General features: G+C 37.3%; 1 protein-coding gene across 3 annotated transcripts in view; it reads right to left on the bottom strand.

The window, feature by feature from the left end:
* The window catches only part of POT1 (protection of telomeres 1), a 75,837-nt gene extending 51,916 nt beyond the window's left edge, over window positions 1-23,921 (bottom strand). For 2 of the 3 annotated variants that reach the window (XM_037388927.1, XM_037388928.1), the window contains exons 1-7: window positions 23,794-23,921; window positions 19,477-19,610; window positions 14,122-14,194; window positions 12,609-12,700; window positions 6,581-6,691; window positions 4,838-4,885; window positions 3,550-3,664 (exon numbers count right to left, since the gene is read on the bottom strand). In XM_037388927.1, coding sequence (XP_037244824.1) covers window positions 3,550-3,664; window positions 4,838-4,885; window positions 6,581-6,691; window positions 12,609-12,700; window positions 14,122-14,194; window positions 19,477-19,599 — 562 coding nt within the window. In that variant the 5' untranslated portion in view covers window positions 19,600-19,610; window positions 23,794-23,921. Of the gene's footprint in view, window positions 1-3,549; window positions 3,665-4,837; window positions 4,886-6,576; window positions 6,692-12,608; window positions 12,701-14,121; window positions 14,195-19,476; window positions 19,611-23,793 lie in introns of those variants that run through there. The other variant, XM_037388929.1, reaches the window with a different exon arrangement.
* Between the last annotated feature and the right edge of the window lie 225 nt (window positions 23,922-24,146).

Genomic DNA, 24,146 nt, shown 5'->3' with positions numbered 1-24,146 from the left:
CCAAAAGAAGTGTTTTGTAAACTTTTAAATTTACTCATTCTATTTGAGAAACCATGAAGACTGTTACTATTGTTTGTCTTTTTAAGATAAAGAGATTTTTCATTCCCCTGAGATTTTTATCTTCAAAGGAAATTTGCTTCTCAAGATCCTTTCTGCAGATTTATACTCATTTCATTATAACCCAAAGAACAGGAATGTTTGAAAAACCCAGAGAGTCCTAGCATATATGCTGGGGTGGCCTTGGTGGGTTGTGTGGTGCCCATCCAGCTGCTCTCTCACTCTGCCTCCTCAACAGGACAGGGGAGAAAATAAGGTGGAAAAGCTTGTGGGTTGAGATAAAGACAGGGAGATCCCTCACCAGTTACCATCGCAGGCAAAACAGACTCAACTTGGGGAAGATTTAATTTACTACCAGTAAATATAGGGTAGAATGGTGTAAAAGACTAAAAAACCTTTCCCCCCAAACTCCTTCCTCCCAGGCTCAACTTCACTTCTTCATTCCTAACATCTCTACCTCCCCTCTTCCCTAGAACAGTGCAGGGGGGATGAGGAATGGGGAGTTGTGGTCAGTCCATAACAGATCCTCTTCTTTCACGCTCCTTCCGTCCTTACACGCTTTTTCTGTAGAACAATCTGCTCATCTGAGGTCTGCTCCAGCACCTGGATGACTTCCTCCCCTCCTGCTTCCCTGACCTTGGTGTCACAGGGTTGTTGCGCACATTTTTCCTCCTCACTTCTCAGTGCCATGCCGTGTTTTGCCCCTTCTTCACTTGGTTTTCCCAGAGGCACTGCTACCTTGACCAAGGGGCTCAGCCAGGCCCTGTGACAGGTGGGCTGGAACCAGCTGTGCTGGGCCCAGGGCAGCCCCAGCCACTCCTCCTGGAGGCCAATCCCCAGGGCACCCACAGACAGCACAGTTTGCTTCTTTCCCATTTTCAAACCTTTTTCATGCCTGGCAGCCCCAAATCCTTCTCCTTAAGCCCCCAGCAACCTGACACTACCCATTCACTAGTATCTGGGAATCTATCTCTGACCTTTGAAAAGCTCCTTCTGGAATCTTTCCTTCAATTAATATGTTATAAATATTAAGTATTGCCTAAGTATTAACTGTAGCTAAATCACATGACAGTTCCAAAAGTATTCAGTTCTAGGGGTAGAATAAATTTTGTTACTATTACTTGTAAGCTAGCACTGTAACTTGATTTGCTATACACAGAGGAAACATGCACACACTTAATTTAGTATTTTATGAATGGCTGCATTTCTAACTAGAGAGCAGAACACTTTTCTGTTTCCACACTAAATGCATTGAGTTCCTGCAAACACTTTCATTTACTGTTATTCCTCATTTACTTCTAGGAATATCTGTTGTGTTGTAACATTTCTAATGAAAAACAACTGGAAAACTGTAGTCTTCCACTTTTACTGGGTTACAGTATTAAAAATCAATTATTTTCTGAAAAAAGTGACAACCAACTTTGACACAGCCTTCTCTTAACAACTACCATTTGCTTTTTCCTATATAAAACACTCAAAACAATATATAATCTTAAAGATTTGCAGTTTATTGTTTAGAAAAATAACTTTAGTGTACTGATGACTAAATTAACATTAATTTTATCCTACTCTACACAGTCTCAAAAGGAAAAAAAAAACCCGACCAAACATGCTATATTTGCTATAAAAACAGATGGACCATTACTGGCTTAGTTCCCAACTTAATGACTACATCTATTTTTCAAATGTTTATGTTTAAATTAGATTATCCCATATTCTTCAGACTTGTTTTTTGTTTATGTTTTAGAGTTATTTTGGGAACACTACTGCCTTTTCAACACTAAGAATGCACAGCAGAAAGGTTTTCTAGGAACAAGCCTTGTCACCTTCTATAACAAACAAAAACAGGAACATACATTTTGACAACTAACTGTATGGGAAGCACAGAACTGCTCTCCTGCAGACATCAGGGCACTGAGCCCTAACGCTGCAGATATATGCTTTCTTCTGTTGACAGGGCCAACAGTATGTAAAAACACTGCTGAACTCCCTGCTGCAAGGAATTCATTAGCTGCAAGCTATTCATTAGCTTGTGGACCTAGTTAATTTCATATATTCTTGAAAATTCCTATGTTACTATGACTACTGACGGGGCTGGTGGCTGCCTTTAGTACAGCTGACACCTGGTGTACTACAGCCCAGAGAGCAGCACACACGTCTTGTCTTTTCTGTAGGCAAGCGTTAGACCACACTTTAGCTACAAGCGAGAGCAAAGATTTCCTGTCAATAGGATCTTTCAAACCAGTATACCTGCTTATCTAGAAGAATACTATGTGCACCAAACAGAAGTAATTAGCATAGCCACAATACAGATGATATCAGTACAGTTCATTTGAACATACTGAAAGTAGTATACATGTATTTGTACAGACCTCCCAGACGTTTCTCCTACACTCTAAACTGATTCAAACGAAGGGTGAAGATTGCTTGGTATTCAAAAGTGAAGCCATTAGTTGAATCTTAGCTGGACTTGGAACTTTTTTCAAGTGTGCCACCAAGTTTGCACACCTTTTGGCTATTTCATTTTTGTTTCAAGCTACCCAACAGTAAGCAAAGCTCATTCTGGAAGCCATGGTACTGCAGCTATAGTACTGTGCTCTCACAAAGGCATTTAATGCCTTGCGTGCATCACCTTTCAGACTGCTGCTGGCAAGTTTTTGAGCAAGTAAGATCACACAGATCTGTTTGAAAAGATTTTGCAAACAAGCCACTAATTCTTAGTTCTGATTTAACGTTCACTTAAATTTTGGTATTTAGAAGCCAAATTCATGGCTATTGACATTGTTCAAGAAACTTGCATGCATAACTAACACCATAAAAATCAGTCACCATCCTAATTATTCTTTTTTGTTTGATTAGAAATACATATAGAAGAGGAAACCCTCCCTGAACTTTAAAATGCACAGTAACTTTATAACAAGCATAAAATACTTTCATTAATTCTGAATCAAATAAGAAACTACTGCTTAATTGAATTTAGCAGGGATATCACCTAGCTGTATACTTACTGAGCACCTAGTGAAATGGTATGATCTTCTAGCAAAACCAACACAATCATTAAGTGTTCATCTCTCAGAAAAAATTCAGTTGTTGCACAGCTTCTCCAAATAACAAATATACTGGCACTGCATAAGCAGTTCATAAAACTCATTGTCAAAATCTCAAGGAAGAATTGCACATACTTACACAATAAACCTTTCCCACAAGGACAGGTGCAGGGCTTTTGCACTTTTTTTTTTTGCACAGGTCACTTTCTCTGTTTTCTACTGATAGTATTAGCTTCATAAACACTTTCTTCATTTACTATGTCCACCAGTCTGCCTAAAGTGACTGATATCCCTTACCTATTTGTTGTTCTGTTTTGTTGAGGTTAACTGAGAACTGTGGTCAAAGGATCACCTGAACTTTTTGTTCTGGCTGATTTTTAATAAACATCGTAAGAACAGTTCTGTTTGAAGGAGGAGTTTTATATTTCTTGAATATAGTACGTACCAGTTCCTTTGCTTACATATGGAGGCTTGAAGAATTTCACAATGCCATACAAATTCACTATAGTTCCATCTTTAAGATGATTCAGAGGAGTATACACATATTTTGGTGCAACAGACTGGAAAGGCATGATAAAATTAGGGAAGAGAAGAAAAAATTGTTGAAATATTCATCCATAATTTTGTCTTTTAACATTATATACCCTCAGATATGATTTAATCCTAAAAAGAAAAAAGGTTATCTATTTCTTCCTTATTCACTTTAGACTCTCTAAAGATACATACATATGTATTTTCACACCTAATAAAGCACACAAGACTTACTTTCATTTTTTTGAGAAATCTTCCTTAAAATAATGTCCATATAAGTTTCAATACATGAAATAGGTGAATAAAAGTAATTATAAGAAAGAATGATGGAAAGTGATTTTTTACTGATTGATTTTAACATGTCCATGCAAAGGGTTTTTCAGAGTATATGCATAAATAATTTTATAAGTACTATTGACAGTGTCACTGCACAGATCACTGTCTCAGGGGCTGGTGGTTTACCTCTCACAGCCATTGTGTAAGTCTTCTCATTAAAACAGCATTTCTTGGAGGATTAAAGAAATTGAGGACTACCTTCTACTGTTTAAGGGCTACTATCCTTTCACCTTAAGGTTACATTATATGCTGATTGGTCTCTTTTAAAGAATACAAATTCTGCAAAACAGACTGAAAACTGGTTTCCTATTACTATACTGGGGGGTGGGGAGAAAAAAGAAGTGTCTTCCCAAATTAATACAAAGCCAAGCTGTAGCATCTTTAGTACTAAACCTTTAACCTTATGAAAGAATAATAAAATTTCATACACCAGTTTCTATGCCTTTAATATACTATCTCCTGTAAATTTTTAATTTAGACACATAAAGGTTTGTTCTAAATGTTAATCAAAAGATAAGACCAGTACATGAAGTCTGATTATAAATCAAAGGAAGATTCATATTTACATTTTTGTAAAGCGCATGATCTTTAGAATGACCATTACCTTTCTAGTTTATCTCTCAAACCAACATACAGCCTAGTTTGAGATCAAAATAACTACACTGCAAGTACAGAAAAGTATTACTTTTTCATATTTTCTTCTGTTTTCCAGACATATTTGCAAAATTTAAAACTAAATAAAATAACTGCTGTGATGAGAGTATGGAAGTGTAATAGGCAGGAAAGAAAAAGAATTCCATCCAGACATTCTTATTTACATGTAGTTAGTCTCTCACAGTTTAAAAACATCCCAAATATAAACTCACCACAGATGCAGTTTCTGAAGCAGCGTATTTTTTTTGTTTAGGATAAATCTGAGGAGAAAAAATAACAAACTTGCTGATTACAAAATTGAAGACACTGCATTTGATAACTCTAAAGCAAATATAACACCATAAGCAAATATAAAACAGCATTACAGGCTCTTTTGCTATGTGAATCACTTCTGAAACTAGTACAATTTTATCCTACAAAGAAAACAGTATTTACTCTGATTACACTCAGACAAAAGCTACTTTAAGTAACACATATTTTCTAAAGCAGAAGTGCAGTATAACTCAGGTCACATTAACTCAGGGCACAGTTTTGCTATTATCTTCAGTGAAACATACTTCTTCTATCTGTATGTCATTGTTATCAATAAAAAATGTCATGAAACAGTCTGCACTACAATTTTAATTGATTTTGTTTCTCATTGAGCTGCATGCCAAACTTTAATTATCTATAGAGGTAAATTCTGGGGGGGGGGGAAAGAAGTGCCTTTCTGAAATAAAATATTTTCTTAAATTTAAAATTATTTTCAGACAATTTTACAGAAAAAAGTTCACACCTTAATAATGGCACAGAATGCATTTTAGAAAGACACTTTTCTATATGCTTTTGCTTTTAATTTTTCATAATTATTTCTAAGTTTGTTTCAAAATCTGATGGATGGGCTCAAAGGAATCACCATACAGTATAATGCTTTATTGTTCTCCAGTGAAGGTGCCCTTTCCTTTTCACTGACTACAGAATAGTTTACAGCATTGTCACTGAGAGTTCAGTTCAATACTATCATCCTCCTTCTTAACAGTAGTAAACAATTACAGTCATCAAAAACATGCAACACTCTCTCACCAGATGCCCATAACTATTGTAATAACTTTCGTAACAAATATTAGAAATATCTCCCACTGAGGCATCCAACAAAGTTTTTGAAAACTTAAGCTTCATTCCACACCCAGACACTCTCACTGCTCCCCATGGAGGGGCTATGACAGTTTTCCAAATGCAAAATATCCTAAATACTTTGGTATTTAAACTTTTGTAATTTTAAAGTCCTATAACTTTTAAAATACCTAGTTAGGCTTAAAAAGATTAGCAAATGTTTCTTGAAGCAAAGACACAGTGCCTACAACAGCCATGCACTGCTGATGCATTACCACACATAGAAGCAGCAGAGGAAGAACAGGGTACCTCCACTCTCATATCTCAAAGATGGAAGCATGTAAGATGAACTGTACTGATGCAAGAGTAGCACAAAAGAACAAATATTTTCCTCAGAAAAAAGGCTGTAACTCTTTCAAAAATTAACAATCTAGGAATTCCTATATTTCAAAGGCAAAGTATAATGATGTGAGTTAAAGCAATACAAACTCATAGACCAGAAAAAAACCTAAGAATTATAAACTCAAGACCACTCCTGCTCCCTCTACCTTGTCTGCATTTCCGCACTGTGTCATGCATGAGAATGATTTAAACCATTCTCCAGGTTTCAATAGTCCTCTAGGGATCTATGTAAAGCCAACTAAGGTCAAGTTTCTGCGCTCAACAAGTAGAAATTTACTGGGGATGTCCAAGATAATTTGGATCTTGCATGGTTTGGGTTATCACAAAACTGTATGAAGACACACAGAGATGTGTCCTGACAAACATGCTAAAATAATCTAATGTATCAGATCCTAATAGATCTTATTGCTTTTTCTACTGTAAAGGTATTTGGAAAAAAAAAATTTTGGGTACTCACGTACATAAATGGCTGATCCATCTTCTTCAGATGCCTCCAGGTGGCAATGATGTCTACCATCCTCTGCTGCTGTAGGTGATTTTGCCAACTTAAATCCTGCTACTACAACTGTGTCCTATGGGAACAGGGTGATAAACAGATTATTACATAGGCTGTACCACATACTTTTAAGAGCATGTGACATGAAATTTCACCCTAAAGTCTCAAGAAATTCAAGAAACAGAAAGCCTGAACAAATTCTCAACACTGCCTTCAAGTTTCTCTATTTAGGTTTCCATCCACAGAATTCATATTTCCAACCAATGCCAGTGAGCATTTTTTTTTTTCAATTTCTGCTAAATTTTTTTGTGCTTTCAATGCTACTGTGACTGAATGCTAATTTTGAAAAGGGCTAGAGGGGAAGAGTCACACTGAATAAAAAAGCATAATTCCCCTTCCAAAATACTGAAGACTGACTCCTTTCTGAGTTAAGTGTAACTAAGCTAGAAAAGGAATCAGACATCAGATCAGTAGTGACAAAACACTCTTTCCTCAGAACTTAGTTCTTACTGAGCTACAACTACATTTTGAAGAGATTCTACTTGTAGATATTTTCTGTTTTGGTCTTCCAAATTTCCTTCTTAAGGGTCAAACAGGTAGGTCAATCAATAGGTAGGTTTCTGGTAGCAAAAGAGACATTACAAACTTGTGTGGTGTCACTCCTGCGATTCTGGCACAGAAAGTAATTGCATTTGCAACTGTATTTTCACTTTGGTATAAAGTTCCTCAGACACCAACAAGAAAAGGATGATTTAAGGGGTAAATGATTTAAGCCCCTGAAGCAACTCACTGTTTTAGCAGCAAACTTACATATTTTTTTTTTTTTTTTTTAAGGGGAGGAAATAGAAAACATATTTAGGACACAGAGATAGTAAGAAAGGTATCTGACCAAACAAAGATAATGCTGGAAAGTCTGATACAACGTAAAGCTCGTTTAAAATCAGTTCCTTTGGTACAAGAACTGTATAGCAGGGCTATACCAGTGTGATCCATTCCAATAAACATGTTAGACTCGGAACCCTATTTCTATTTGACCTTCTACCAAAAGCACTTCCATAAGCTTTTACTGAATGACTTTCATTCACGTGTTTATTTGATTACAAGATATAAAAGGGTTTTCTGATTAAAGTTGACAGTTTTAGCTAAATATTGCACTATGATGGCTATTTTTTGCTATTTCAGCAATCTGACAATGCTACTCTAAATGATTTAAGATCCAAAACCTTAATGTTTTGTGCAATAAAGGCTACTAGCTTAAGTGACAGTGATATATTTAGTTATTAAAGGATTTATATAATTACTGCAGAAAAAAAGTTTAATCACACAGTTTAATACAAAAGGAAACTATTTAGGGCATGGTGATTTTCCGGTAGTGCTGTAAATGGGAGTACAATGTATATTTTGACTAAAAGACACATGTAAGTCACCTTAGTGTAACCCATACTCAGAGCTACATAAGTTAAAATAGGTCAAATCAATTAGACCGCTCAATATTTCTTGCGCCTGGAACACACCGCCCTACTAACGTATGTGACAGTCATTTCATTCTTTCCACACACAAACACAAGCTTCAGGAAACTCAGCTACTTTGCAGAAACCAGGTGTTAACATGTGTCCTTCCTTTCACTGTTGCTGATGCTACTCATGCAAATGTTCCTTCAACAGTGAAATCAACCTTCTGCTAAAAAGCTTGCCCTTCTATACATTATTCCCATTTCAGCATTTTATTAGATTGCAGGCTGAACAAGATTCTAGGACTTGGTTGCTGAGTCAGGATTGGAGCTCTGTACAGCTGACTTGCCTTGTTCTCCTGTGTCAGAAGGAACTTTAAAATTACAGACTCAAGCCTTTACACAAGTTGCTAATAATGGAAACTTTTTTGTGAATAGTAATAGATCACTGGTGACTACTTTCAAGTAATATGCAGTGCATTACATTTCATTCAAAAATCACCTGTGAAAGGACCGTGCAATTTCAATGAGGAAAAGACAACAGCACTAGCCTCAAAATCTAGTTTTATAGATAGAACAAGTATATTCTCCAGTCTGTTACAAATTCATGGTCAACTCTGACAGGCTGTGACTTGCAGATTTTTAACACGAAAAAACTTTACACAAGGTTTGCACACTGCTTTGAAATTTAATGCTATATTAGTCTTCAAAATAGATTAGTTTCAATTTGACCTTTAGCTACAAAATTCTCTGATAAGTGGCTTGGGAATCAAAGTCATTTACATAAATTGGTGGATTTTCTTACCAACAGAAGAATATTACACTGCACACATATATACATATATAAAAACTCTAAGATTCAACCAACATTTTGAAACAATAAAACCAAATCCTACTCCCCTCATTCAAATAAAAGTAAGAAATAAAGGAAAGACAGTATTTCCCCTGACACTTAATCTGTTACAAAACCAAAAGCCTCTCAGGAGACAAGAACAACATGGTTATTCACATTTTTTGGGAATAGCCTGCTCCTCCCTCCAAGCTCATTAGCTAAAGCTGTAACAGTATGGGAATTACAATATGAAAATCTACAAAACTGAGGTTTGAAACAGTAAGAGGCAAACAAAAATACTGGACCTTACTGAAGTAATTCTTTAATGGCTAAAACTTTGCCTTTTTTAAAAACATTAAATCTATTTCATAACTGCCAAATTGCAACTCTGCTAGTTTCAGAAATCACTGCGTTCCCTCACATTCAGATTCTTCCACAATTAAAACCTTGCTTGAGACACACGGAAAGTACTACAAAGGTTCTACTGGGGAAGACTGAACACTGGTTTTAGTGTACTCTGGCTGTCTAAGGGTTGTCCTCTGTGCGCTGTGGTTTCCTACCCAGCTCTTTAGTACTGATCTTTATCTTCTAATTGCCACTCAGAGCCTTGCTCAATATTCTTATTATTATCAGGACAATACAGCCAATTTGTTCTTCAAATTTAAAATTGATTCTCCGGTTTGTATATTTAGAAATAAGTTCAGGAACTACCCATTCTGGGCTCACTGTCAAAATTCTGTGGAACCAAAAAATTTGTATAAAGACTGTCACTCTTATTTTATACATATTTGATGGATGTAGAAGATTTTTCTGCCCTAAGCAGACTGGTTTTGCTGATCTTCCAGGCATGTTTCTCTCTTTAGCATGGTATATGACAAACACTGAAATAAGGCTTTGATTCATAGCAGAATCCAATGTAAAACTGACCTGCACACCTTACCACTCAGTCCAAAACCCCCGTGTTGTTCCCTCAAGTTCACACGTATCAAAGGGCTGAAAAGGGCCACGCACCAATTTTGACATAAATTAAAAGCACAATCTCTAAAGGGGTTCTACTAAAAGGATCTAGGTAATTTTTATTCTTGATAGCTAAATCAATTTGAAAGAATTCAATCTGTGAAATCCTTCATTCACAACCATGAGGTGTTGCTGACTTTTCCTTCATATAACCTATGCTCGTTGGAGAAGATACTTGATGTAAATAGAAAAAGATGCCCTATAGAATTTTCTTTTTTGCTCTCAAAGATGTATTTAATAGATCACATACTACAGAAAATGTATACTTCCCAAGACCTACCACCATGCCATCTGTCAGAGCAAGCACCTTTTGCTGGAAAATATTTCTTAGACTCAGTGATTTCTCCAAAATCAAAGTTTTAACCCATTCTGTTTGTGGCACAAGGTTGACCAACTGCTGATGGAAGCCATACAGTAAATTATGCCAGAAAAAATTCCCCAAAGTACAAGGAATCACATTGCTAAGCAAGACTTCTGAAGTATTTTACTGATTCATAAAAAATACAGCAAGCTATTTAAATATATATTTAATATTAATTACTGTTAATATTATTTCTCATTATTAATATTAATTTAATAAAATACATTATGTGACAGGAAATAAGGCAAAGTAAGAGTAACAAAGAGAGAAGGGTCTACAAAGATATATGCCAGAATCCTTCATTTCCACGGGAAGTTTTCACCAATACATGATCTTGCAATTTTTATTTTTTTTTTAAATGCTGCACTAGGTCACAACTATAACTTCAGAAAACTTTCTTCAACTATTCACTAAACATTTATTAAACTGGTTTTTTAGCCTTGCTTTTTAGAGAGATAAATGTCACTGTCATGTCAGTCTGCCCTACATGTTCTGTACTTTCCAAACCTCTTACTGACTTCACCTAAAATGTGAAAAATGATAAAAATCTCAGAGTTACACCTCTGTTGGGAAAAACATAAGGATAAACAACTTTTTCTTAGCTGAGATACTCTTCTTCACCCATTTGAAGAGGCAGCCAGTGTATGTCACCTGCTCTTTGAGGATTGTCTACATGACAAAAGTAATATTTAAACATTTAGTTCCTTCTATCTGCATATATTCATGAAATCCATGTTAATTTAGTCAGATTAACAATGCCGAAAACATAGGGATTCAAAAGTTATCATGTGAATATTTCTAAGCACATAGTTATAGAAAAACTGTAATATAGGTCACTGTACATTATATAAATACCTCAGCTCTAATTTTAGGTGTAATTCTTGAAATTAGCAGCTTTGGTCCCATTTATTTCATGAACTGATTCATGCATCCTTAAAAATCAGTAAGATTCAGGGTGCAAGCTACTATCCAGAAACAGAAAGATCCCTCTCAAGGAATATAAATAGATATTTTTTTTTTTTCCCCTCTCTCTCTCCCCCCATCCCACACCCCACCCCTCTCTCAAAGCTGGGAAATAAGCAAGTCATTATTTAATCTTAGGTAGAATTACATAAAAAGCATACACAAGTCTCTGAACTGAAAGTAAAATGTTCCACAGATTCAGAGCAACTTGAACTTTAAGTGGTATTTGCCCTAAGGTCTGCTATAATTTTTACCCTTTTTCAATACACAGATCACCAGAGCTGAGGTGTACTAGTTTGAGCTGAAAAACCCTGACAGAATCCCAAGCCATTGTTTTTCCATACTTGACAAAGCCCTTAACCTTTGTGCATAACAAATATTTCCAAGAATGTCAAAACAAAGCTCTATTTTCTTCACTAAATAACTTCCCATCTTTTTGATGAAGAAAGACTTTTTACCAAGGCTTGTAAATGGCTTTAAACTGAAAGAGGCTAGGTTTAGATTGGACATAAGGTAGAAATTCTTTACATTAAGGGTGGTAAGACACTGAGACACTGGAACAAGTCGCCCAGAGAAGTTGTGGATGCCCTGTCATTGGAAGTGTTCAAAATCAGGTTGGATGGGGTTTTGGAGAACCTGATGTTGTGAAAGATGTCCCTGGCTATGACAGGTGGGTTGGAACTGAACGATCTTTAAAGGTTCCTTCCAGCCCAAAACATAGTATGATTTAGTATGAATTTATATTGCAAATGAAAAAGCACTAACACAAGCTAATAACGTATTGTATAGTAATTTTAATTTTATATCTGGCTAATATTGAAGTGTCAGCAAACTGACAGGCAATCTCATAAAAAATACTGAAGTAACTGTTTGCAGCTTGTTCTCCTTTAGTTGCAACACTGTCTCACAAACTCGTAGGCTGACTTGCCAATGTCCTTTACCCAGAAGCTAAAAAAAACCCCAAGCTTTTATCTCTGCCAAAGGAAGACACCAGCACCCAGCCAATAAAAAAAACATGTACATAGTTTTGATTATTTTTTAAAAGCTTTTAGTATAACTGAATCAATTTAATCCTACAATCTATCTTACCTAATGGCAATAAACATTCAAATTATGAACATAAATATCATCCATATTCATGATCCTTTACTTGCTACGTAAAGAGCATTGACAAAAAGAATTGCTTTGTTTCAATATTATTGTTAGAAAGAATTTACATAAGCAAATACTTTTTGGGTGGGTTTTTTTCTAGTTCATATTTATAGATTTCAGTTGACTGAATAGACTATTTCTGATTTTCACATATAAATACAAGAAGTCAACATACATCTGTGGAAAACAATTCCTAAGGCAAGAAAAAAAATCTTACCCCAGAGTGTATCATTTTCACACAATCCACTGCCATTTTTCCATATATTAAAATATTGATGCTGTTGATCCGTGAACACAAGTTATTCAAATCTAGAGAAAGAAAAGCAGAAGCAATTCCAGTCACCATACCTTCTCCAAGACAAAACAGCAATGGAAAGGGATTTCCAAAATAAGTTACTCTACAGCATAACACTTTCCATTCCGATTAATCTACAAATAGAAAATCCTTTCAAATAGTTATCCAACTTCTTTTATGTGATAACTATAGGTATATCAAGCAGAATATTCTTCATTAAGAGGACCTATTAAAATGTGTACATTAAACAGAACTGACAAAGACTTCCACTTGGCCAATTCAGTGTATAGTGTGAGAGAGGAAATACTATCCAGTCACATTTGATTTTTTACATGAACACAAATCATATTTTAGAACTATATAAACTGGAGATGTTCCAGGACACAGACAAATAAAGAGCCTTCCACGAGGACTGAAGCAGAAATTACATTATTATTCTAAGAGTTTTCTACTTTTTACTGTTTCAAAAGCAACACTGATTATTTAGATGTGCAAACCTAGTTTTTGAGGCTGTGGAAAATGTGCAGGAAATCTCATCCCTCCTGAACAGTCACATGAAATTTGGAAGACTCAAAGAAGGTTTGCCTCCCTCTTTGGGAATCCTGAAGCCAGTAGGGAAACTGACTCAGGTCCCATCAATTTCATTCAGCTCTGCTAACACCAGTTACAAGCAACATCACCAGGTAGGATCTGCAGCCCCCAGGCTGGTGTTCAGACACAGTCACAGAATTTGTAGAATTAGGAAAGCTCAGAGGGAGCAAGTGATGTTTCTCTAATTAGTGTAAGGAAGCAGCTGAGAAGAAAATAGAAAAGAACAGAAATCTTGAATTCAGCTGACTCCTGACTAATGACGTCCTCCTCCCTCCTGACTGGAAGGGTGATGAACTTTTGGACTTAAAAGGGACTACTGTTTTTTACTATAATTTATTACATGATGAACAACTTAAGAAATGGAATTTCACCTGATCAGTCAGGTATTCTAATATAAGCAGACACATTGAAAGACTTATGTGCTTACATTAAAACAGAATGAAATACAAATATTTTGCTGCTAATCAACATACCAACCTATATTAAATGCGCACTTACATAGTAAGCGTGCATTTTTCTTATTCCTTCCTTATGATAAGCAGTTTAAAGATACACTATTAAAGCTGTACATATAGCTAATGCGTTTCCAGGGCAGTATGTTAAAACATTCTGCAACGAGAACTCTACTGAAATATAAAGACTCTATTCTTCCCATTAACTTAACTGGCATAAGTTTAAAGTAATCTTGTTTCTGTAGAAAATGAACACTTTTAAAGTTTTTTTAAATATAACATTTTACTGAACACAAAAATAAGCAGGTACTAGTGATGTAATAGCATGAGGTCAAAAAAAGTGTCAAGTAGTTCAACAAAATAAATCTAAAATGTATACTTAAATATAGTACCTTGAAGAACAATCTTCAAAAAGTCAGTCCCATCTCCAAGTTTCACTAATGGGTGGGAAAGAACAACTATTCCCTAAAAAGTAAAATAAAAAACAACAAACAAAACCAAGTGTGAATTGTGAACTAAGACTACACACTTACTGGAACAGTGATAATAGCCGAAACAGCAGTAAGCTAAAAAAAGGTAGAACTAAAGTGCAAATTACCATCTGAATTCTTTAAAAAAACATGAATAAAACCTGATAAAGACAGCACTGAAGAGCAATATTCTTGAGCTTTAACAAAGGAAATATGACATGTCGACACTACTTAGATGCTATGACTAGATGACAAGCTTAGACTAAACAATGGAATAGTAGCTATGGAAGTACCTTTACTAGTTACAATAACAGCACAAAGGCTACAGTTTTAGCACAAAACCTGAAAGACAGCTAAAATGGTAGGGTGATCAAAATCTTAAAAGATACAGTACTTTCTCAAAAAATGTTGGCAAAGGATTACAACAAGTATCAAAACAAAATCACAGTCAAGGAATAAAAGATGTATATGAAGTTGAATAATCTTCTGTGAAAAAAACTGTACAGCTAAGAGAACAGTATTACAAAGTTTTGAAACTGTAGTGACTCATTAGTCAGCAATACAAACACTCTAAAAGCTGCAAAGTTTCTGTTAATTAGGTAAAAATACTCTATAGTGAAGTTGAAGTTACAAGAAGCAAAAATCACAGACCAGCAACTTCAGTGATGTTAACATCCCTTTGGAATAAATGTGTTTTGAAAGAAAGACCTCTCATCTAAAAAAGGTTCTCCTTTTAACAGTAGCAAAAACATTAGTCAATTGTACTCTTCCAAAGCATGGCAGGTAAAGCACTGTATCCTTCTCAAGGATAAAACCACAGAAACTTCTTCAATAAAGAAAAACTAAAAAAAAATTAAAACAGACTATATAAAGTGTTTAGAGAACTACACGAACAGCACAGGAAATAAAGTCAAAGGTTTCTTGTAATGAGATAAGCAGGGGCAATCTTTCTATAAATGCACAAAAGCAACTTTAAGAGGACAGTCAGGTAAATCATAATGATTTCAGAGTACATACTCAGTGGGTAGCTTGTTTAATATAGTCGTAAACATTTCTTAAGCCAAAGTAGGATTACACACACAGTAGCAAATTGTTACTGTAGAGAATTTTTACAGTAAATTTAGTTCTACAACATGTTAGTTGAGGAGAAATCCAAATCAAATTCAACATTTTTACTGTTTTATAAAGAAATACTAAAACTTCACAAAACAACCTTTTTCAACCCAAAGTATATTTTATTACACTAAAAAATCGCCATGTTGAATTACATTTAACATGTACCATATTATTTTATTGCTTTTGAGACAGCAGTGCTTCAAGACCAAACCAAAAGTCAAAAATCTATGACCATATGTTTTTAACAGGTAAAGTTCCTACTTTTCACAGGAAAGAGTAATGAGTTCTGTAAGGAGACTAAAGTATCAAGTACTTACTTTAACAATTAGCATCTGCAAAATTATGCCAAAACAGCACAGAGTTAACTGCTCAGAGACAAATTTTGTCTTTAAGCAGCAAAGGTATTTATTTCGTGCAATGTTGGGGAGCTAGCTGATTCGCACCGGACAAAGTAGCTCCAAAGTTTTCAGTGAAAAGTTAGGTATTTCACACAGTTTTCGTGAGAGGTTACATCTTTACATACATATTCATTTGATTTTGACATCCAATCATTCTATTCATAATAGGTGGGATCTAGGTGGAGAAAACCTTTCAACTTTCTTTGTTCAACGATTTCCTGACTCCTGGTCTCCTTATCTCCTTCAGGTGCCCACCTTATCTTTTCTAAGTATTCAGAGTACATTCCTTTAACATCCAGTCAGTGGAACCTTTTCTTATTATTCAGAGTACATTCCCTTCTCAATACAAACAGACCATCACCTAGAGCGTTGTACCAAACATCCTGACTAATCTTTTTAAGACCTTGCTCTGTTTCAAAAATAACATCTGAGATCTGTCTATGAATACTTGCAGAAAGATCTGCCACTTGTTTTCCATATTACAACTTTGTTTAATATTTCAAATATTATATATAATTGCTCTTGATGAGATTGTATGCCCTGAACTGTACTCACAGATAAATAAAATACTACAGAATTTTTCTTGTAATAACGTCCTTGTAACGAAACAAAGTCACCTCAGGAACAGTCTGTATTTATACATACATTTTTTTCTTACTAAAGAAATTTCAGTCTGTCCAAGCCTGCTATTTAAAGGCAGAATACATTGATGAGACTGCTTTCTGACCTTTTTTACTCATTATTTTTCCTTTTACCTTCCAGTACCCTTCCAACGAGTTTTCAAATTCTGGGACCACATTCTCTGTTATAGTAGTCTGGCCCCACTACTTTCTTCTGTATCCCAAATGACATACGGAATTAAACTCTATAACTCAAAAGTTATAAAGTAGGTATGTTTATTGCGCGCACATGCACGGGGGATCACTCTTCCACAAGCGTGCATGCCCAAAGTGACGAACCATCTCACATTTATACAATAAAACAAATGAATATTCAATTAATGCCTATACATATTCGTTACCTTACTCTCGCTTCGTATGTTAATTAGCTTATCAGTCCTTTGCCTGGAATGTGGTGGTCTTGCAGGTTTGTAGGTGATTCATGCCCTTGTGACCATCTGATCTTCTCCAGCAAGAAGACTTAGCACTCCCTTCCTCTAGATAACATTGGGATGTCTCTCATCCTTTTCTCATCCTTTTTATAAATAGCCCCTCTGTTAGAGGAAGAAGGGTAGGTGTCTCCTCAAAGCTGTGTGACTATGTGACCAGACACCATACCCACATTCCTTGAGCAGACATATACAATCACAATCGATGTCCATTGTCCCTATTTCACACTATTTCTCCATATCACAAAGGCGTATGCTCTAGGTCTCTTTCTCAGCAGAAATACTACCCACTGCTTTCTCAACATGCCTGAAACTCTCGGGCTCCAAATTCCAACAAAATCTACTTTAGCAAAACCTGCTCAAATTCACTTTTCCCCCACAAATCCTGCACTGTTTATTGAGCCCATAGAGAAACCAACCCCTCCCCATTCATTATGCCACTTAGACAGTCTCAGACTGACCACGTGCAATTCCTTTATTGAATCTGACTCTTTCCTTGCTGCAGCCTCATTCCTCAGTCTGGTCTAACAGCTGACTTGGCAGCTGATTTTCAGGTTTGGTTCAGCTTTGCCACAGCAAAAGCCAGAGGATGATGAAGTAATGGGAGAAGGTATCAAGTTCAGTTAATGGTCATCGTGACTAAGGATGTATAGATGTTGCTCATGCTGTGTTCCCACAAATTTAAATTAAATTTTGTATTGTTCAGAGAGATGCCAGGAAACAAAACAGTTTCAGAATAACCAAAGGACTGAGGCACACAAGCCAGACAGCAGCATCCTAGATGCTTTTTGTTGTTTTTTCCCGTAACACACTTCATGAAAATCCTCCTCTCCCCTTCCTCCCTCCTCAAAGCAGGACCTGATCCCTATTTTGGCAGGTCTACTGACAGTGTGCTGTGCCACTGCTAAGATAACCTAACATCAGTGCATTCTAAGGTTTGCTTCAAGCTCAGCCTGCAGAACTGGATTTTCCTACACATTTAATGATGCATTAGCACAGCTTTATCAGCTGTCCCATTGCACTGAGCACATATCAAGCCGTTTTAGTCACCTACTAATCTGTGTCAGCAGCAGCATGATGTTCTTTCAATACAAGGCAGAAGTCTGAGAAAGATTCCATACACCTTCTCTTTCCACAATTGGCTATAACACCATGTATGCTTTAAAACATAGTCTGGTAACAATTGTTCCGCTTTCCTAATGGAAACATTTATTTTCGCAGAAACATCTTCTAATATATAATACATTTTTGTCTACTTCATCATTTCCTTTGTGAACAAGAACCCCTGTTTTCCCATGTCAGGGGTGCTTGCAGACACAGCTTTTAAAAGCAGGAAAACCTGTATGTCCTACAGGTGAATGGGGACAGAAAACTACACCCTGAGAAATAGAACCCTCATTTACTAGCAGCATTGGTTTATTGATGTTTCCATTTTGTTCTCTTACAAGACCTAAGGTAAGCTGGATCATTCTCAATCAAATCACCTCCTATCACACCCTGCTTCCAAAAAGGGCAGCTTTGTTTTTTGTTTTACCTGATTATGCTACTCCTGGCATCTCTTTGACACCGTAACAAACCAGTTCAGAGAGGAGAGCAGCAGCAAACTACCCTCTCTTCATCAATATGGACAGCCTTCTGCCACTTCATTTCTCATGAATGGACTCAATCACAGGGTCAGGTAAGCACTAGAACTGGAACTGCAAATATACAGCTGGGGAAGCAAAAAAGTTTTTTTGATACAGAAAATGACTAGGCCAGTTCAGCTCATATTATTTAAAATATTTGTGCCATTTTTTAAGGATGCAAACCACCTAAGGTTTTATACTGAATGTTTGCTTTATTTTTTTATTTGTTTTCTCTTTTTTTTTTTTCCTGTAACAGCCTGAAGGCAAGCCTGGGATGATGTGGATTTCCTGCCACTTAAGCACCAGAGATGATTAAAAGTATTTCAGAACCATTCACAGAAAAAATTGAACAGGTTAAAAAAGAAAACTCTCAAGAAGTGACACCACATTTTACAGAGTATATTTGTTTTAGGGATGAAAAAATATTTCTGCACTTCACTAGTACCCTAGGTTTGTACTTCTAATCTTAAATATATGTGGGACTACTGTGAAGTATAAATGCACACTTGGTAATGGCAAAGAAACTAACTGTGTCTTGGTGCAGGTAGCTGCCACAGAGTCCTCTTCATAACACCGGATATTGCATTCCTTCACACAAGAAAGGAAAACTGCTTTAGAAGTCATTATCTGAAATCTGATCTTTAAGTCTGATCAGGATGGTAGTGTTTATTACTACTTATTTAATATCAAAATACCACCCCTACAATCCCTCCATTTTCAGCACAGCTTTCTGTATATTAATGTGGTTTTAAACAGGTCCACAGTTTAGAAAACAAGAAAAAACCCATTCTTCTAAAATTTAAAGTGTGCCAGTTTAAAAGGAAGGGGCAGAACTATGAATCAACGAAGTCAATAGCAACATGCAATGAAGTACAACAGGGTCATAGTTTTGCATTGCTTAAAGATATGCAACAGATGCACACAAAGAAACACAACTGCAGCAAATCACCAACCAGGCTGGAATATGGAGCTCCCTTATAATTATAGCAGGAGCTATTTCAAAGCCAAAACTCTTTTATTACTAACTTACCTGAAAGTATTTGTTTGTATGATCAAAGCCTTCTTGCAAATGTTCCCAATCCTCCTCCTGCAGATGGCTTGGCAGTGAGGTTTCAGATTCTCCTTTAACAGTCCTCAGCAACTGAACAGGCATAGCTGCTTTATCTAAACAAAAGTGATAAATAGACTCCTGAAGCTACACCTCTTGTTCAAGTTAAGAGTTACCAGAAGTTGCAATTTCCTCAGAAAGGGGAGTATTTATCTAATTCATAATAAGAAAGCTTAATTACGTAGGACAAAAAAAATCTTCAGAGGGACTGTCCTCATCTCTTATTACCATGAATAGCAGGAACAGAGAAAGTAACATTTCCTTGGCAATAGACAGCCATCCAAATTATTCTGCAAACATTCCAAATGCTGCAAATGGTAACAAAATGTTACTTTATATACAAATGCAAAGGGTAAACAATGTGAATACTTCACATACAGAAATGTACACTAAAAACCAAGCAGGGACTTCGAATGACCCAGTCCCAGCACAGGTCATGGATAAACAGTCTCTATATTCAGGTGTTTGCCTGTAAGATAATTTGATTGCATCAAAGTAAAACATCTGTCATTTTAACTTACAATGAACAAAATACACCTATGTACAGATTAAAAAACTGATCAATGTATCAGGTAGAGAAAAAATAATAAAGAACAGAAGATGGGCATCAGCTTTTTTTCTTAACATTTAAAAGCAGTAATAGCAAAACCACCTCTGGTTCCTTAAGCTACTGTACCTAGGCAAGAAAGTATTCATTTAAAAGCAAAATACATTCTATCAAGTCTGATAAATATCATATCTCAAATAGGAAAAAATTAGCACCTGACTTGTGGGTCTTATTTTAGATTGTAACTTAGCCTTTGAAAACCAGTCCTCCTCTACTCCAAAACGCAAAGCAGCCCCAAGAATTCAGGAGAATAACAAGGCCATGCATCTTCACTGCTTACATTATAAAGTAGGGGATTATATATTGTAAGCCAACGAGCAACTTGTTTCTCTGTAACTTCCTCTCCAGCGTACATGAAATAAGGAGGCCTTATTATAATATTCAGAAGACACAGCGGCTCCAGGAGGCACCTTTACTTAAAATGCCATAGATTCTGAGCAACAAGCATAGCTTACTAAGAGAAAAAAATCCTACAATATGTTTGAAGGACTTTATTTATACTTGTCCTTCTCACTTGCAGTTCCACAGTTTAAACACACACAGACACGAATTAGGCTGCCAGGTATGATCTGGAGTGTATGTACAAGAAATAAGGAAAGCTTTCAGGTTCACAGTGTTTTGCTTTCTGTGTGAACTGATTAAAATAATTAGCATTTCCTTTTAGGTGTAGCAGAACCCAGATACAAGCTCTGAGAGCCCAGCAATTTCAGTGTTTAAGACAAAGCATACATCCAAAGGCTTGTGCACTTACAGAATCAGACAATGGCTCTGCAAAGAGGTTTAAAGACTAATTTTTGACCTTTGCACTGCAAAATAGACATGACAAACGGATCAAGTCGACCTCCTGTTAGAACTGGGAATCACTTCACTGTACATTCTGAATATACAAGTTACTGAATTCTTTCGAGCAAGGAGAATCTCTAGGATTCAGTGATAACCAACTGAACTTTGACAGATGGTAACAAATCAGAAGAAAACTCATTTCACTAGTAATGGAACGATGTTCTATAAACCTCATAGATCTGAGGACACATAGGAACAAGTAATACAAGGAAAATAGGGTAATGACAGTCAGAATTAACATCTCTGGGTTTTGTCTCCCAGATCAAGATAAACAAGCATTCTTCTGGAAGAGGACAAAGAGATCACAAAGCAAGACTTCTCCCTATTGTCTTTTTCTGATTAAAAACTCCATCATACTAGTCTTCCATGTCCAGATGCCTAAAATATTAAATTGTTATTTTTTTCAGTAAAAATTAATCAAGATACATTTAAAAGAAAAAAATAACAAAAAATATCAAACTGAGTCCCTAACAGCACCCTAAATTATAAATAAGATGCAAGACATGCCTTACCACTTTTAGTTCATACTGCCAAAATTCCAAAATATAAGTGATTATTAACAATGGAACTCAATTGTAACAGCTGCAAGCCCTTAATCTTGTAAAAACACAAGGCTAAAAAAAATCAGCATATTCATATTCTACATCTTGACTCCTGAACTGATTTCACGAAGGAGGAAGTCAAAATTAGATCTGCTTTTGTTATAGTTTGATGTCATCGTAGTACATCCATCCAGTGTGCAGCACAGCAAATAATTAACACCCCTTTGCCTGAATTACTCAGATCCACCCAACAATTGAGCCTTTGCTCAAACGCAGGACACACACTACTGGGTCCTGTCTCTAGCTCTTGCTACAACAAATGAACTGTTCCTCTGTACCCTCCTCTAGAACACAACTTTTCTTCAAGCCCTAATGAGAGATTAGCTTTGAGGCAGAGAAGCAAAGAAAACATTAGTAAGGTGTAAATTGGAAAGATTACTCCCATCTCTACAACCAAGAAATACTTCAGTGACACATCAAAATTATATAAAGAGGATTAATGTCACGTCAGGAAAAGCAAGGTGTAGTGGTCAGAGGCATGAGGAGATTCCTCATCTATCAAAGCAGATGTGACTTGCAGAGAAATGTGTAAATTAATTCTCCAAATCAGAGAATAAAACACACTATTGTGTGGAGCTCTGGAGGAAACCTCACCAAAGTTTCATAAAGAATAAGGAATAGCCAAAAGCATCAGCTTCTTATTGATGTGATTAGTCAAAATGGTATCTTTAGATATCAGTAGATATCTGAAGCCCCTGTAAACACAAATACTAGTCAGCTCAGTATTTGGGCCAATTGTGCAGAAGTTAAAACAATTATGAAATAGATAATGGCTCACTCTAAATGTGCACACATATAGAGATACAGCCATACGCTCTTTATATAGTTTATGTGAAATTCTCATCAAAATGAACATTTACACCATTGAACAACACACAAAGTACAAAACTACAATAAACTCAATCTGCGATCTTTGGTCGTACTGATTTAAAGAATCACTTTACCTATATACAAGTGAGTGGAGGTTATCTTTATTCGGCAGCGCTGGGAGCATGGGGGATTGCTCCACCAAAGTCACGCACACCGAGGGAATCTTTCAGCCCTCTCTTTATACAAGTCACTCATGTCTATTAATTAACTTTCCGGGAAGTCATTAACATATCTCGCACAACATTCCCTATGTCACCCATTCAAGGCTTTAGTACATCCTCAAGTTAACAATAAGGGTCTCCTCAGACAAACATGAGCACATCGTTCTTTAAATAGATTGTATATGGCCCATTATTCAGTACAGCAGTCTTAATGAAATCCAGACTACTCGTGAAGACCAAAAGTCTGTAGTCTAGATTTTTTGTAATAGTCTAAACTTGTAACTTGTCATTTCCTTGAGAATTCTTAGGAGAAAACGCCATGCCAGATAACTAAAACAGGAGGGAAAAACCAAGTCAGCAGTGTAACACATCTTATTCTCTTAGCTGCAAGGCTTTAGCTTGCTGTTGCTGCAGATCTTCAGGCACTTATCTTCTGGAAATAAGTCCTAAGTTATTCTAATTCTTAATACACAGCTGGTACTTCTTTCACTAGAAATTTTAGTTTTAAAACAAGCCAACAAAAAACAAAGAACCGAAACAAAATATCTTTTATTAGTTTCAGATTAAAATTCAGTAATCTGATAGCGTGCTAAAGCGGCCACAATTAAATGTTACCTGAGGAAACCCGATTCTTACGCTGCCGTTACCTCTGCAACATTTCCCCTCTAGAAAGCGGCGACCGCGCGCAAGCCGCGCGGAGCTGAGGGAGGCAGGGCTGCGGCGCGCACGCGAACCGAGACCGCCTCAGCGCGCCAACCCCGCCACTGCCACGGGCCAGGCCCTTAAAACTAGGAGTTTCTATGTATTATCACAAGCGTATTGACAGCAATTGATTTTCAGTACACTCAGCGTCAACGAAGAAGAAGCGAAAAAGAATTTTTAACTCTTAAAGCACCGTGCTTTTCAAAGCGGGGATTCGAGGGCCGCAGCAAAGCGGCGCGAAAGGCAGCGCGGGGGGGGGGGCGGAGGCGCCCGGCAGCCGCAGGTCTCACAGCGGAAGGCAAAGCCCAGCAAAGCACCGGGACGGCACAGGGCAACGGGGTCCCCTCTTCCGCCGCCACCCGCCCGCTCCCCTCTGCCCTACGGAAGGGGCAGAGCACCCCACCGCGCCCTGCCCGCCGGCACCGCGGAGGGCGGCCCGCGACCTCGCCGGTACCTGTCTCACGGCGCGGGCGGAGAACGCACAGCCCGGCAGCCGCCTCCACGCTTTTACGCCTGCGCTTACGCCCGCGCCGCGCGGCCGCGGCCCACCGCGCATGCCCAGCCGTGCTCGCTCATGCGCGCGGCGGCGCCGCCCGCCCGCCTCGGGTGGGCTCCGCCAGGGGGCGGGGCGAGCGCGCGCGCTGCCCTCAGCGGGGGCGACAGAGGGGGAGGCGGGGGGAGCGCAGTGTCATGTCCGGCCTGGCCGTGGGCTCTGCGGCGGGGTGGCGAGGCTCGCCGGCGGTCGTGTCGGTGCGGGCCTGCTTGCAGGAGCTGTGCCGGCCCTGGGGGCGGCTTTCTCCCCTCCCG

The sequence above is a fragment of the Falco rusticolus genome, chromosome 5 (genome assembly GCF_015220075.1).
Source record: "Falco rusticolus isolate bFalRus1 chromosome 5, bFalRus1.pri, whole genome shotgun sequence".
Lineage (NCBI taxonomy): Eukaryota > Metazoa > Chordata > Aves > Falconiformes > Falconidae > Falco > Falco rusticolus.
This window is presented reverse-complemented; position numbering and strand designations above follow the sequence as displayed.